The sequence below is a fragment of the Dendrobium catenatum genome, unplaced genomic scaffold (assembly GCF_001605985.2).
Source record: "Dendrobium catenatum unplaced genomic scaffold, ASM160598v2 fragScaff_scaffold_1203, whole genome shotgun sequence".
Taxonomy (NCBI): domain Eukaryota; kingdom Viridiplantae; phylum Streptophyta; class Magnoliopsida; order Asparagales; family Orchidaceae; genus Dendrobium; species Dendrobium catenatum.
Window position 1 is genome coordinate 475,873 of NW_021319665.1, and position 16,928 is coordinate 492,800.

The window sequence follows — 16,928 nt, forward strand, 5'->3', positions numbered from 1 at the left end:
TTCGTAGTATGCTTGCCAAATTTAGAGTGACACTGATGAATTCATAATGAACTTAGGGGCTGTTTGGTATGTAGAATTAGCAGGGTAAAGTAAAATAATTACACGTATTTACTAAATTTGGTTGTTTGGTTAATTTTGAGCGGAACAAAAGGAAACTCTCCGAAGCGTTAGCCGTGTATTACGGGACGTTTTTAGTGCGAAATAGAAACCCGCTCAATATACCCGCTCATATTGAGCGGGTTATAAATTCTCTCGATGAAATGCTTTGCATCGTCGTTGCTGCATGTTCGGCTTCATTGCTTCGCAAGAGGTGTAAGATTGCACTAGTGGCTTCTTCGGCTCCTTCATTCATGTTCGACTTCGCTCCTTCGACGACGTTCCCTTTGCCTGTCGGATCAGAAGTGGCAACATTTTCATTGGAAATAAGGACGGGAGCTCGCTAGTTGTGAAGGTAACTTTGTCCCATTAGTGCGCTTCTTCGGCCAAATCCGGTCAATCCTTCGAACTACAGGATTTGATAAAAAATTCAGATTTATTCCGCGGTGAGATTAGGTTGAGCGTTTAAATCCTGCTCAAACCCTTGTACTATTTCTTTTTCTTTAAGAAAACAATTCTTTTTGAAAAGTTTATTCATGAGGTGCAGAGCTCACAGGTGTGGCAGTTTTTTAGAGTGGTGCTTGGTATTGCATTATTATCGATAATTAATAATTTTATATTTTGATTACTACTGCAATCATTTTTTTTTTTTTTTGGCGTTAATGAAAGAGTACGTGAGAACCAAATTATATATAACTATATAAAGTTTATTTTTTGATATGTTGCCTAGACTGATATGATTTTAATTCTGGTTGGTAATATTTAGTAATGTGTGGCATAGTAAATATAAGGATTGGAAGATTCCTTATTATGTCTTTTTAATATTTGATGGAGATCTTGAATTGAAGAACAGAGCCCTTCTTGTGTCTTTTTAACAATTTATAGAGATTTTTTTAACTGCATTAGGCTTAATAGGCATGTAGCTTGCAGTAATCCTTTATCTGCAGGAGAAGTCAGTATGTCCAGGCTTTTCATTTCTAGAGGCTTTAAGGTTGATTCTGTTACTGGGAATGACTTTCTCAAGTACTATAGAATACACAACTCCCCTTGGTCTATTGGCTGAGAGCTTAGGCTTCCAACTAAGAGGTCCAAGGTTCGAGTCCATGTGTATGCGTTGTGTGTGTGAGTTTGCCTTAAATGGCCTAAATGTCCCAAAAAAAAAAAAAGTACTATAGCATGTATGGTCCCCTTGTAGAGATTGAAGCTGCATATGAACAGTTGAAGAAATCAATAATTCTTATAGAGAAAGAAGCAATCAAAGCAATGGCTTTGGCTTATATAAGCCGAAGGAAGTTCTATGACCTTGGTGAATTTTTAAAGGATGTTGGACTTGTTAGGAGGAACACTGGGAACCTTCTCTGGAACCTGCTATTGCTCTCGTTTGCTGCCAATTTCAAAATGAATAGCCTCCAAAGAGTATTTTTGGCAATGATTGAGGCTGGATTCTCTCCTGATATCACGACATTTAACATCAGGGCACTGATATTTTCTAGAATGGGCTTGTTTTGGGATCTCCATTTTAAGTGTTGAGCTCATGAAATCCAAAGGTGTAGTCCCTGATCTTGTGACGTATGGTTGTGTTGTGGATGCCTACATGGATAGAAGGCTTGGGAGGAACTTATCTTTTGTTTTAGACAAAATGAATGTAGATAGTTCTCCTGTGATTTTGACTGATCCATTAGTTTTTGAGGCTTTTGGGAAAGGAGATTTTCACTCTAGTTCAGAGTCTCTTTTGCCGGCTAGTTTGTGATAACTGTCTTTTGCTTGTTGGCTGTTTTTTAAAGTACGCCACAAACATTGATATTAAATTTTGTATGCCATGAGAATTTCTTATCTTCGTCCCTGCTAATGCTAAATGCTCATTTTATTTCATATTTATCTTTACTAATTTGATGAATCTTAAAATTGAAACTGTTCATTAATTTTAAGTTGTTTCGTGGTAATTTGTTAACTAATTGATGGTATGATTACTGCTGCACATAACCACCTTTTCATGAATTATTGCTCATTGATTTTTTTTTCTTGAAGTTTACTGTTATAGTTACAAAGATGGTTAAACCATTGGAAGATATTGTTGAACTACATGAAATTCAAAAATATAATGATGTGCTAAAAGTGATTTATATTGTAATTAGTACAGTATATGTACAATTGCAGCAGATTCGCAAAGAAAAAAAATATCCTCAACGGAATATACAATGTGACACATATCTTTCTAGGTTATATAATGGATGTGATTCTGACTGTGTTGACATGGTACACATGAGGCGTGCGCCTTTTTTCAAATTATATGATTTAATGCGTACACAAGGATTATTGGTAGGCACAATAAATGTTTGAATTGAGAAACAAGTTCCTATGTTATTACATACACTCGGGCATAGTGTTCGTAATCGAGTCATCCGATTTAACTTTCATCGCTCTGGTAAAACTGTTAGTAGGTACTTTAAAACTACATTACATGTTGTAGGGGAATTGCGCAATGAGTTTATCAAGCCTCCACCATCTGAAACTCCATATAAGATTAAGTCAAGTAATAGGTTCATGCCATTTTTCAAGGTATAATCAATTTTTATTCAATTAAATTCTCTCTGTTTATTATGGAATATTAAATATACTTTGTGTCAAATTTAGGATTGTATTGGCGCGATAGATGGAACTCATATTAAAGCTAGGGTTCCAAAAGAGAACGAAACCGCATTTAGAGGAAGGAAACAATTCCCAACATAAAATGTTTTTGCAGCTGTAGATTTTGATTTGAAGTTCACATATGTGCTTGCTAGTTGGGAAGGTTCTTCTTATGATGCAACAGTACTTAAAAATGCATTAGAAATATTAGATGGTTTATGTGTCCCATCAAGTAAATATTATCTAGTTGATGGTTGTTATTCCACACGAAATGGTTTTATTTCGCCATATCGTGCCACAAGATATTACTTGAAGGAGTTTAGTTCTATTCAACCAACAAATTCTAAGGAGCTTTTTAATTTATGGCATTCCTCATTACGCACAACTGTTGAGCGTGCATTTGGTTCCTTGAAAAACCGTTTCACAATTATAAAATGTGAACCCTACTTTCCTCTACAAACTCAAGTTGAAATTGTGATTGTCTATTGCATATTGCATAATTGGATAGTACAAAAGGTGGTGATGAGTTCATTCAATCCGAGGATGAATGGGCTACAAGAAGTCACTGTCGAAGAGGAGATCAAGCAGCAGTAGATGATTCGCAAGGATGGCTAGATAAAAGAGATGAAATTGCTCAATTCATGTGGACTCGCATGCAAAATGATGGATATTAGATTTGTTTATTTCCTTTTAATGGATTTACATTCAGACCGTCTACTTAATGCTTTATATTGTAAACCCATTTGCATCAACAAAATTTTGATTATTTGGTCACTAAAAGAATTCCCTGCTTTATTTTTTTTCATTTTAACAATCTTTTTACACATTAACCATTTTTTGTTATATGTTACTTGTTCTATATGGATAATAGATTAGAGGATGCTGTTTTCATATCCATTATAAAATTTATTGATTTTGTGCTTCACTTTTGTTATGAAGAGTCTCCTGTACTTCATTTGTTTCTGAGATCTCCTCTATGGCTTTAAAAGAATATAAATTCTTTAAGTAGAATATTTGCTTAGTAAGTTCATCATTATGAGACTTGTGATGCTTATATGATTCAAGCCAAGCAGACTTTGAGTGTGCTTATATGATCTGTAAATTATTTGAGGAGCTTTTAAATTGAAACGTGAGCAGAATATTTGGTGAAAGTCAATCTATAATTTTACTGCACAGCCGCCAAGATCATCAAAATAAAACTGCTTTGAAAATTGATAATATGGAAATATTTGAAGAAACTATTTTCATCTCATTTATTTTACCTTACGCCTTCCTAAAATTTCTTATTCTTTGTTTTATTTGGATTCATATATTCTACAAGTACTGGTTTTGTTATTTGTTACATGCTATTCCAATGGATGAGTAAAGTTGGGTGTAGAAACTTTGAGTACTAATGACGGAAGAAGCTTAGGACGACATCACCAAGCAAACAAGCTTGATCCTCTTCCATATGCTCGATGACCTGCATTGTATGATTCTCATGATTGTTAGAAGAAAACATAATGAAGAGACAGTAAGGATCTAATATCCTTTGATTGAGAATCAAATATACACACAGCACTAACAGTTATGCACTGGAGTTGTATGGGAATTGAAGTCGAGAAAAAATATATATCCGTAAAATAGAATTAACCTAAGTTCCAATTAAAATAAATTTAATTTACATCAAATTTGTGTAGAAAATGTATGCATACTGAATTTTTCCTTACAGGCTTTTCCCAAAGATCATGCTTATTTAAATATAACAATTGCAAATTATGTAGAGTTGGAGATAGTATGCGGTATTGGACATGCAACTGGAGAGTAGGTGAAATCTGGAAATTCTCAAACTCCACTTGGAACTCAACAAATACATTTAAGCAATGATGAACCCTCACAATTTACGGATGTTGGTGCAGATGGATCAATGCCTACTGAGTGGTCTGATATGCAAGTTATAGAAGATTCTACTGGAACAACAAATAAACCGCTACCTTCATCTGGTATAGGAGGTGGCGTAAAAAAGAAGTCTAAGACATCAGCTATCGATCAAAATATATGTGAGTGTATTCGTTTGATGGCTGATAATTTGAATAAAGTTGCTAACGCTATCAAGAGCTCAATAACATCTCCAAAAAAAATTTGGAATATGTATACTTAACTGATATTTGAGTTAACAAATATTCCTGGCTTCTCGGAAGAAGAGGTTGATACGATATATGATAATTTATCAAAAAATCCCACACTGTTACCATCTTTTCTTTCAAAACTTATAGATTCAAAGGCAAGATGGATGAGTAAAGAGCTAGGAAACTGATTTAACTTATTGAAGATTGGCATATCTATTAAAGTTTTTATTTATAAACTATTTCAGGTTAATTTGTTGTAATTATAACTATGAACAATGAATATATTTTTATCTTTTGTTTTTTAATTATACATTTTCATTAATGTTGTTAACATGTTATGAATGAGAATCATGTGATTTATTGATTGCTAATCGAAATCAATTATTTTAATCGTTAAATTAAACAAAAAAATCAGTTTGAAAATTTAATTTTCTGTAATTTTTTTGTAAAAATATTACTTGAAAAATAAAAATTTAAAATTTTAAAATTAAAATTTTTCTCTATGACAAGTATATTTTCATCTATTACAGTGGTTTCTTTAAAATTTTAATTTTAAATTAATAAATTAAGCTTCATTTGAAATAATTTTCTTGTTCAAAAAATAATGACAAAAAATTAGCTCATAAGTAGCCTTAGCCATGATTATATTGAATAAGTAATACAACCACACCAATATTTTCATGTCATACATTGAACAAAGTGATAATAAAACTAAGAGTGCCTTTTAGATACATTGGTTACTACTTTCTACTGATGTGAAGTCTTGGTCAATCAGAACACCAATATTAATCTAAATATTAATCTAAACAATAATACATATATTTAAGCATGCAAATTACTTAGATTAAACTTGAATTTAGTGTTCTACAGGAAATCAAATAAATAATATAAAATATCAAGGTAATAAAAGTTGCAACATATCGCAGTCAAAATTGACTTTGCTAAATTGGGCAGCCATACGGTGACTTTAACAAGCTACATAAATTGGTAGAAGACGATTTCAGTGTCAGAAGCCCCTAGATCTGCAGATGCAATAGGAAGTTGAAACTCATCTAGTCTTCACCGAAGGTAGTTCTCTTCCCTGTAAAAAATAATTAAAAAAAATTTGTTTTTATTTTACTCTGGATATACCTAATCAAATAAGGGAAACAATTCTCTTGCGTTTATTTTGCAGACAACCAAACAGATTTAAAGTATTTGAAATGCATTACATTTACTTTACACTACATTTCTTTTTTTAGACAACCAAACAGCCCCTTAGTGAGTTTTAACTATGTATTATCATATAAGCAGAAAACAAGGTTTTTTTCACTAAGAGAAAAATTAGATAGATAAAATTGTTGTCTGAATTCCTCAATTTAAAGATCTTCATAATTTCTAGAGGAACTCGGCATGGGAAAAACACATCAAACATAATTAATAGACTAAGAGAATTACTGACCTAAGGTTTGCAGGAAGCTTTTGAACAATCACATTAAACGCATATTTGAAGTGAAAACAGGATGAAAAAAAAAAAAATCATATTCCAATTGGATCCTGGTAGAAGTTATAAAAGTTTCTTATTCAACTTCAGAATACACTACACTACTATAATTTCTCTATTCGTTACAAATTGAACTTCTACTCTTAAAGAATGCTTTGAAAGGACTCGTTTTGTAAGAAAATGCATGAATCGCCAAGATTTCATGATCTAACATGAGGATTACTAAAATACTTAGGCTTCATTTGGGACGGATTTCTTGTTACATCTTAAAATAATTTTTAGTATAAAAATTTAAAATTTTGTATTAAAAAATTTGCTTTAAAAAATAATAAGAAAACCGTTACAAATGAAGCCTTAATTCCAACATGTTAGATTCTCAATATATTAACACTGATTATATTTAAAATTGTTGCGTGCTAGAAAATACGCGGCGGTAGAGTTTGTAAATTCGTGTCTGAGCATTGCACGTATATTTAACACACAAACAGGAATATGAAAGAACACCGGGATTTATACGTGGAAAACCCAAAAAGGGAAAAAAAACCACGGGGCCTCGCCCAGTTGAAAAATTTCACTAGTGTTTTGCAAATTACAAATGGCTGATTCGTCCCACAAGTCGGGGCAATCAAATTACAATTCGTTTCTTCAAGCAAGTTTACAAAGTTCTGCAAATTCCCGACGTTTCTCGAAAATCCGACAGAGTTCCGGCGTCTTTAGGCGGCGGGAAGAGCTCCGGCGGTGGTCGAGGAGGAGCTTCTTCCTTCTCCTCCTTCTTCTCTTCTTCTTATCTCTCTTCACTTGAGTCCCCTTTGTGTAGAATGAGGGCTCTACTTATAGAATTTCTGGAGTGGCGTGGCTTGTAAATAAGTGTGAGATCACGGGCAAATAGGGAGTGGTTTGAATGGACGGCCGATATTGAATCCTTCGATCATGCACCGTTCGTTGGATATTTGAAGGACTTAATGATGTCGGAATTTGGCGAACTTGGGCTCGTTGGATTCGTCTCGTTGATCCATTCAATTCGAGTATAAGCTAGTCAAAATCGGAGTCCGTTTATTAACTCAAATTGTGGTTTGAATCTTCCAATAGCACTTCGGGTCTTTGATTCGGACTCATTTGGGCTCGGATTGGGTTGAACTTGGTGTCGTTGGGTTCGTATTTCCGAGACGCTCAGTTTGACTGTAATCTTGCTGAAATCGGAGTTCGGGTGCTTCCGAATTTAATTTTTGAAGTTTCGAACTAGCTTTTGCCTCAAGATTCATGCCTGATCAAGCTAATTTTGTGATGCCGTATCAGTTGCCCCCCCCCCCCCCCCGCACGGGCTGTACCCGGACCCACACTGGGCTTGCCGCGCCTGGCTTGCCACGCTTGCTGCCGTGGCCAGCCGCAATCCGTGCCTTCTGGCCGCAGATTCGTGAGTTTGCCGCATAAAATGGCGCAGCCGGTTGGCTGCACCGCTAATGTGGGCCCCACATTCGCTAAAAAATAGTGTTTTTGCTATTTTTTATGTCCAAAAAATTTTGAAAAATTAGAAAAAAAAATTTAGAAAAATAGGGCATTCGAAAAATAACAATAACTCCCTCCTATTCTCTCCAAAATCGATAAATAGGCCCCCTAGGCCTTTAGAAAATTTGCACATTCTCTATCATTTTCCTTTGCCTCTCTAACAGTTGAGGCTTCCGCTATTTGCGAGTGGGAAATTTCCCCTACTCGAATTAGCCCCCCTCCTCTCGTGCAGGAGTTACGGGATTTCTTTTCCTCCCCCCGGCTTTCTGACGGTTGAGGCTTCTACTATTTGCGAGTGGGAAATTTCCCCTGCTCGAATTAGCGCCCCTCATCTCATGTAGAAATTTAGGGGATTTCTCCTCCTCCCCCCGGCTTTTCACCCATTTCTTTTCCCGTTCTAGGGGCTTTCTTCTATCTTTTGTAGGAGATCTTCCCTACTTAAAATTTCACCCCCCCCCCCTTTAGTGAAGCAATCGAAATGGGTGATCGCACTTCTACCAAAGATGTTTCCATTGTGAAAGATCTCCCTACTGTGCGTTCAGAGGGTTTGAAGAAGGCTCCTAAGGCAACAAAAGCCGACGACATTATCTCCACCATTACCGAAGACTCTTTAATCTCTTTTAGGAAAACATTTCATTTTCCTAATGATTTGGTGATGAAGGTGCCGGAGAGATCTGAGCGTGCATGCTTCCCTCCCCTAGGATACATGATAGTGTACGAGTTTAGTTTGCGAGGGGGGTTGTGATTTCCGCCGCCGCCTTAATTGGTTGATATCCTGATGGATTGTGGATTGAGTTTGTCTCAATTTTCCTATTGAGCTATATCGGTCGTAATGGGTCTGATCGCATTTTTCAGAGACCACGGAGCGGTATTGTCTGCAGAATGCTTATCCCGGATGGGGCGTATCTATACTAATCCGCAGGGTCGAATTTCCTTTAGATCCAAGTGGTTGGATATTCGTACTCGGGATCCATCCAAAGATTGGGTTAGCTATTATTTCTTTGTGCAAAATGATTGGGGCCTCCAAGAAAGATGGGGAAAGTTAAGGGAGCTACCTATCCCCCTTCATATAAGAGCGGAAGACTTGTTGAGTATGTTGAAGCTTCCTGAAATCGAAGCTCTTCATTATGAGATGCGCTCTCTTAGCAGATGCTTAGACGAGGAATATTTATTCAAGGTGGGGCTATCCACTCATGCAGGGAGTTCGCATGCACAGAAGTTGAAGATATCCGCGAAAGTCCCGGAGGCCCAAAAAACTCAATCCAAGCGACCTGAGGGCGAGGGACATTCACAGGCACTTAAGAAGAAGAAGTCAGACAAAATCTTATCAGTTGCAGGGAAGGGTCCTCATTTTTCTCTGTCCAGGATATATATTCCAGAGGATGTTTTGAAACATAGGTGCATTGGTCGTCGACGAGCCGAAGAGTTTGTGAGTTCACCTTCTCTCCATTTCTCTTGTATTTGTGTCTAATTTCAAAGATATACTTTTCACTTGTTGATTTTCTTTTTGAACAGTTCCTTGAGGTGAACAAAATCTTGGATGACTGGAACAATGAATTCGTGAAGGTCAAATACCTTCAGGGAGAATACAAGAAGAAATACGACGCCAGAGTGAAGGAGGTGGAGACGGTGGAGAGTCAACTCGATCAATACAGAGCAGAATTGGCGAACAAGATCGCTTCAGCTTCTTCCCAGAATGAGCGGTTGGATCGTTTGCATATACAGTTGGTGGAGGCAGAGGCAACAAACAAACAACAACTGAAAAATATGCGGATCCTTGAGGATGAGAATAAGAAGCTCCTGAACAAATTGTCGGAGAAGGTAGCTCAACTATCACCATCTGCAGGCGTAGAGGAGTTCAAAAAATCTTACGCTTTTAAGATTTTTATCAAGGATTAAGTCCAAGAAGCTCGCGATTATTTTTATGATGTAGAGGTGAAGGCTTTAGAAGTAGAGCTTATGCAGGATGGCTTCATTAAAGGCTTCAAGAAGGGCGTTCGTGCAGTACAATGCAAGAACGGAGGGGAGATCGAGGAGTTGACTCCGAGCCAGGCTTCAGGTGATCCTTCTCCAGATTCTGGTGGTGAAGAATTATAGAGTGATTTGCAAAAAATCTTCGTGTTGGAAGAGGACGACGATGATGATCTTGAGATTCTGTAGAATTATTTTGATGCTTTTTATGTTGCTTCTATTTTTGTTGCGGTGATTGTGCTTATGCTCCTGCTGTTCGTGTGTTGTTATTTTTGGATGATGTACTTGATGTTTGTAGATTTTTTAGATATAAAAAAGATATTTTCTTTTTCATATATGTTAACTCGAATGTTAAGGTAGTTCTTTTGACTTGCACGAATGTGAGAGATATCCGCTTTGGGACACTCTGACCTATCCGAGGTTGTTAATCAAAGCACTTGCTTAATGATTTTAACCTGTGTGGAAGAGGTCGGACTAGATCCCCTTGGGATTAGTTTCCTATTGATTGAGATACAACATTAGTTGTGTATTTCTCGAATCATAGGAAAAAGCTCGAATAGAAGAGATAATATAATGAAAAAGTAAATATCACATTACTATATTATATAAAACAGTACGATAATTCCCTAGCAAACTTAGGGATACAAAAAGGAGTACTCTTTTACAATCAAAATACAAAGAGTGTACGAGAAACTTAAAAGATACAAAACATGGCTACAAAGCAAAACAAACACTATGAACGAGATCACACTAAACAGATAACAGCATCAACTCCTACTGATAGTACTTGCAAAGGTTGCTCACATTACAAGTTCGGGGAAGCATCTTTCCGTTCGCATTTTTCAATTTGAAGGTCCCAGGCTTAACCATAGCCACCACCAAGTAAGGACCTTCCAATAGGGGGGAGATCTTATTGCGTTGAGGGCATTTCCTAGCAGCTTCGATGCTTCATAGAACTAAATCCCCAATGGAAATAGTTCAAGGTTTTATTCTCCGATTATTGTGTCGAGTGATCTGTTGATGGTTTGCGGCGACCCTGAGTGAGGCTATATCCCTTGCCTCGGGGAGGAGGTCTAGATTCGTCCTGAGTTTCTCCTCATTCTTACTGAAGTCAAAGGTCTGAACTCTATTGCTCGGGACCCCTATATCCACCGGTATGACTGCTTTTGTGTCAAAACAGAGGTTAAACAGAGTCTCTCTAGTAGGAGTTCTGGCTGTGGTGCGGTAAGCCCAGAGGACATTCGGGAGTTCTTCAGCTCATTGCCCCCCAGCATTCCCTAGGCGTGTCTTCAGCCCTTTCAGAATTGTTCGGTTTGTAACCTCTGTTTGCCCATTTGCTTGAGGATGGGCAATAGCCATGTGGATGAGTTGAATATGAAAATCTTTACATAAAGATGTAAAGCTTTTTCCAGTAAACAGAGTTCTGTTATCGGTGATGACCTTTGCTGGAATACCGAAGCGACAAATTATATTCTTCCATAAGAATTGTTTGGTATTTGCTTCGGTAATTTTTGCTAAGGGTTTAGCCTCCACCCACTTCGTAAAGTAGTCTACAGCAAGGATGATGAATTTTTGTTGTCCTGTGGCCATAGGGAAGGGCCCCATTATGTCGATTCTCCACTGGGCAAAAGGCTAGGGGCTTTGAAGTGATGCAAGTTCTAGAGCTGGAGTATGGGTGAGATTGGAATGTAATTGGCAATTTTCACACTTTCGTGTAAACTCAAGTACGTCCTGTTTCATTGTAGGCCAATAGAATCCATGCCTCATGATTTTATAAGCCAAAGCTCTTCCTCCCAGATGCTCTCCGCATACTCCCGAATGAACTTCTCGGAGCGCATAATCAGCTTCTAAAGGTGGGAGACATTTCAGGTATGGTCCGGTGAAAGCGCGTTTATACAACTCACCACCGATGATGGTGAAATTTGCTGCTCGTCTTCGAAGTCTTGTTACAGCCATGGGTTCTTTAGGCAGCACCCCATCTTGCAAAAAAGACAAGATGGGATTGATCCAGGACACCTCCCTTGATTCATCGATTGACTGTATGACCCATGGACCTTGAATGCTGGGAAAGTGGATCTTCTCAATGCACTTTCTCTTGTAGATGTCTCCCGTTGTTGATGCTGTAAGTTTTGAAAGAGCATCTGCTCTTACATTTTGCTCTCAGAGAATATGTATGATCTGATATTCTCCTATTCGGGTTAAAAACAGTTTACAATCCTGCAATATTGGGCCAGTTGCGGATTGTGGATATCGAATTCTCCCACTACTTGGGAAGCAACTAGTTATGAATCGGTGTGGATTATCAGGTTCTGCACTTCACAATCAACTGCTAGTTTTAGCCTAGCGATAAGAGCTTCATATTCTGTCATGTTGTTTGTTGCCAGGAACTTGAGTCGGAGCCCATACTCAAGAATAATCTCCTGTGGGGATATTAACAGAATTCCAGCCCCCGTGCTAGAACTTCTAGAGGATCCATTAACATACAACGTCCAACACGGGGAGAAGGCAAAGTACTTGGTTGAACATCAGATGTTGGGATGGTGCATTCAACCATGAAATCTGCGAGTGCTTGAGATTTTATATTGGGTCTAAGCAAGTAGTGAATGTCGAATTCGTCAAGTTCTACAGACCACTTAACGAGCCTACCCGATGCTTCTGGTTTTTGCAGAATACTTTTCAGCGGCAGATTTGTGTAAACTTCTATTGAGTGGGCTTGGAAGTAAGGACGTAGTTTCCTGACAGAATAAACTAACGTTAATGCTTTCTTATCTGCTAAGGGATAACGCCCCTCCGTTTCAGATAGGATTTTACAGACATAGTAGACGGCGTATTGCGTAGCATTTTCTTCCCGTACCAAGACCGAACTGATGGCTTGGGCCGAAACAGCTATGTATAAATACAACTTTTCTCCGGGCGTTGGTTCAAATACTTTCGTAGCTGTTCGTAGGCTTCTTGGCATTCGTCCGTCCATTGGAACCCAGAGTTACAGGCGCCTCTAAGTATTTTGAAGAAAGGCAGATATTTGTCTCATGAACGTGCCAGGAAATGAGACAATGCTGTAATTCTTCCATTCAGCCTTTGGACTTCCTTGATGTTCTTCGAGGGCACCATATCTCTTAACGCCTTCATCTTTTTGAGATTGGCTTCAATTCCTCTGTGGGTTACCATAAAACCCAGAAATTTTCTAAAAGCAACTCCGAAGGCACATTTGGCGGGGTTGAGTCGCATATTATAACATCTCAACAGACAAAAGCACTGCTCCAAGTCGGAAATATGTTGAGATTTTTTAAGACTCTTTATCAAAATGTCATCGATGTATACCTCCATGTTACGCCCAATAAGGGTTTTGAAAACCTTATTCATGAGGCATTGATAAGTTTCTCCAGCATTCTTGAGCCCGAAGGGCATTACCCGATAACAATATAGTTCTCTGTCTGTTTGAAATGCTGTTGCTTCTTCATCAGTCGGATTCATCTTGATTTGATTGTAACCAGAGTAGGCATCCATGAAACTCAACATTTGATGCCCAAAAGTGGTATCGACTAACTGCTCTATGCGTGGAAGAGGAAAGTTGTCTTTTGGGCAGGCCTTGTTGAGATCAGTATAGTCTATGCACATTCTCCATACACCACTCCCCTTTCGAACCAAGACGACATTTTCCATCCAAGTAGGATAATGCACTTCTCGTATGAATTCGGCTTTTAGAAGTTTGTCCACCTCTTGTTCGATCGCCTGCTGACAATCTGGTGCAAAATTTTGTTTCTTCTAGATGGCTGGTTTGTTCGCCGGATTGACCTTAAGGGAATGTACAATTACTTCAGGGTCAATCCCGGCATATCCGCCGGACTCCATGTAAAAATATCCTGATTTTCTCGTAGAAAATCTATGAATATTTTCTTCTCATCTTCTGAGAGAAGTGACCCAATTTTCACTGTCTTTAGAGGATGTTCTTCAGAGATAGATACAGTGGTGAGTTCTTCTACTGGAGAGGCTCTCTGAGGTATGTCTTCATTCCGGAGATCAAAATCCTCAATATTTAGAGTATCAGTTGGATGTGTTTTAACCTGCCTGAGATAGCAGGTTTGTGCTGTTTGTTGATCTCCGCACACCACAATAACTCCTGTCGAAGTGTGGAACTTTAGCTCGAGGTCAGGGATAGATGTGACAATCCCAAAAATTGATTGGAGTGGCCTCCCAAAGATATCCTTGTAAGCCGATTCAGACTTTACAACGACAAACTGGACAGAGAGTGTAGCTTGCCGGGAGAATTCTCCAAGTACAACTGGGAGACTAATTATCCCTTCTACTCGCACAGGTCGATTATCAAATCCGTATAAGGGACCTGTCGCTGGTTGAAGCTTCTCTCTAGCGAGACCCAAATTGAGGGAGGTAAAGTAGAACAGGATGTCTACAGAATTACCGTTGTCCACGAGAATTCTATTAACATTATAGCATGGGTCACTTATGCCTGCACTGACAACAAGAGGATCTTGGTGAGGGGTTTTCACTCCCTCCAAGTCGGAATCATCAAAGGTGATGGTGTGATCTACACGAGCTTTCTTTAGAGTTGGAATTTCATCCACAGCCAAAAAGACTTTATCGAATAGCAGAGGGCCTCCAACTATTATCTCAATTTCTCCAATTGTTATTCGATTATTTACTGGTGGCCTCTGTTTTCGATCTTGCCCCCCAGTGGGACAAGTTTCTTCTCGGGCAGGTGGATCCCAAATAAACTGCCAAAGATAACCTTGGAGGATAAGCCTTTCAATTTCCTCCTTCAGTTGTCTACAGGCTTCTGTAGTGTGGCCACAACTGCGATGGAAATGGCAGTATTGGTCCTGATTTCTTGTGTTTGGATTCAAGGGATGTGGCCACTTTACCGTATCTTGATCTCGAACAGCCATTAACATATTTGCTCGAGACGTATTGAGAGGAGTGTACTCTTTCTCCTGTCGAGGTTCTCGTCGTGGCAATGGAGGCCTCGGAGGTAGATTGTTCTTCCCTTGCTTCTTTCGTTGCGAGGAAGAATTATATGTCCCTAATGCTCCCTTTCGCTTTACGGTAGATTGTTCAAACTGTTTCCTATGGGCGTTTAAAGCCTCATCTGCCGAGATTTGAGCTTCTACCCGGTGAATTAAATCGGTATATGAAGGAACATTGTCGTGCATAAGTGTCGAATAGAAGGGGCCAGGGCGAAGGCTTCCAAGGAAGACTCCTCTCAACAGTTCAGGATCTACTCCTGGGATTTTTCGAGCTTCAGTGGAGAATCGCTGAAAATACTCCTTTAAAGATTCTCCTTCGTTTTGGCGGATTCCAGAGAGGTGAGAGGAATCCTTAGCAATTCTTTGGTTGGCTATAAATTGCTCGACAAAAGCTTTTGCTAATTTCACAAATGAAGGGATCATCCCTGACGGAAGTGAGTAGAACCATATGTGAGCCTGTCCTTTGAGAGTGGCAGGAAAGAATTGGCAGAGGAGAGCGTCCGAGGCTCGCTGAATGTGCATAATGGTTATGTAGTGGTCGATATGCTCGTACGGGTCGGACGTTCCGTCGTAAGACTCGATGCTAGGTAGCTTAAATCTAGCCGGAATGGGATGTTGTAGTATGGCCTCAGTTAGAGGTGATGATTCCTGAAAGTCTCTCTATCGGAAAGTTTGTCTCGCATCCCCTTGGGGGAATTCTTCCTTTACCAACCTTCGCAGTTCGTGATGCAGGGTGTCGTAAGGGGGCTCCACACCATGTGATTGAGCAGAGTCTTCAGGGAGATCTGGGAGGATGCGAGGCTGTCAAATTGAGGGTGGAGGATGTGTAGAACTTGCCGTATCGGCAGGTTTATTATCCTGTCGAGACTGAGAAAATCTTCTAGGTGGAGGGAGATGAACTCCTGCTTGAAGATATTCAAATCGGATATCCTCAGCCCATGGTGGATTCTGAGGGAGGAAAACTTCCTCCTGTTGTACCAATGTCGGCTGCCGATTCTCTCGCAGGAGTTGAAGGATCTCGTTCTGAGATTCTTCCATTTTTCGGATTCTTTCTTCCAAAGAAGGTCCCGAGGTCCCTTCTCCGGCAGCAATCTGCCACCCAGGATACAAAGATGCTGACATTGGTCGTCTATGGTTAATAGATGGATTTCTGGACTGACGAGAGTTGGAGCAAGAAGCTCCAACTAAACGACAGCTGCGCCTATTAACCATCGTAGCAATACTTGAAGTTGTGGGATATTGTTTCCCACAAACGGCACCAAACTATTGCTTGCTAGAAAATACGCGGCGGTAGAGTTTGTAAATTCACGTCCGAGCGTTGCACGTATATTTAACACACAAACAGGAATATGAAAGAACACTGGGATTTATACGTGGAAAACCCAAAAAGGGAAAAAACCACGGGGCCTCGCCCAGTTGAAAAATTTCACTAGTGTTTTGCAAATTACAAATGGCTGATTCGTCCCACAAGTCGAGGAAATCAAATTACAATTCGTTTCTTCAAACAAGTTTAGAAAGTTCTGCAAATTCCCGTCGTTTCCCGAAAATCCAGCAGAGTTCCGGCGTCTTCAGGCGGCGGGAAGAGCTCCGGCGGTGGTCGAGGAGGAGCTTCTTCCTTCTCCTCTTCTTCTCTTCTTCTTCTCTCTCTTCACTTGAGTCCCCTTTGTCTAGAATGAGAGCTCAATTTATAGAATTTCTGGAGTGGCGTGGCTTGTAAATAGGTGTGAGATCACGGGCGAATAGGGAGTGGTTTGAATGGACGGCCGATATTGAATCATTCGATCGTGCACCGTTCGTTGGATATTTAAAGGCCTTAATGATGTCGGAATTCGGCAATCTTGGGCTCGTTGGATTCGTCTCGTCGAGCCGTTCAATTCGAGTATAAGCTCGTCAAAATCGGAGTCTGTTTGGTAACTCAAATTGCGGTTTGAATCTTCCAACAGGGCTTCGGGTCCTTGATTCGGACTCATTTGGGCTCGAATTGGGGTGAACTTGGTGTCGTTGGGTTCGTATTTCCGAGATGCTCAGTTGGACTGTAAGCTTGCTGAAATCGGAGTTCGAGTGCTTCCGGATTTAATTTTTGAAGTTTCCAACTAGCTTTTGCCTCGAGATTCGTGCCCGATCAAGCTAATTTTGTGATGTTTTATCAAAAAT

At 39.3% G+C, this 16,928-nt stretch overlaps 3 protein-coding genes across 3 annotated transcripts; 1 reads left to right on the forward strand and 2 right to left on the reverse strand.

The window, feature by feature from the left end:
• Positions 1–1,242: 1,242 nt before the first annotated feature.
• On the forward strand, positions 1,243–1,846 carry LOC110100820 (pentatricopeptide repeat-containing protein At3g42630-like). Its single transcript, XM_020828499.1, is given in 2 exon segments — positions 1,243–1,614; positions 1,616–1,846. Coding segments are annotated over 2 exon segments (603 nt in total).
• Positions 1,847–11,424: 9,578 nt separating this feature from the next.
• On the reverse strand, positions 11,425–12,763 carry LOC110100821. The gene is made up of 2 exons (XM_020828500.1): positions 12,277–12,763; positions 11,425–11,933 (listed from the first exon to the last, which is right to left on the reverse strand). Exons 1-2 carry the CDS (start codon positions 12,761–12,763, stop codon positions 11,425–11,427), a joined length of 996 nt encoding a protein of 331 aa, XP_020684159.1.
• Positions 12,764–13,604: 841 nt separating this feature from the next.
• LOC110100822 lies at positions 13,605–15,986 on the reverse strand. Its single transcript, XM_020828502.1, has 3 exons — positions 15,675–15,986; positions 15,487–15,575; positions 13,605–15,372 (listed from the first exon to the last, which is right to left on the reverse strand). Exons 1-3 carry the CDS (start codon positions 15,984–15,986, stop codon positions 13,605–13,607), a joined length of 2,169 nt encoding a protein of 722 aa, XP_020684161.1.
• Positions 15,987–16,928: the final 942 nt, after the last annotated feature.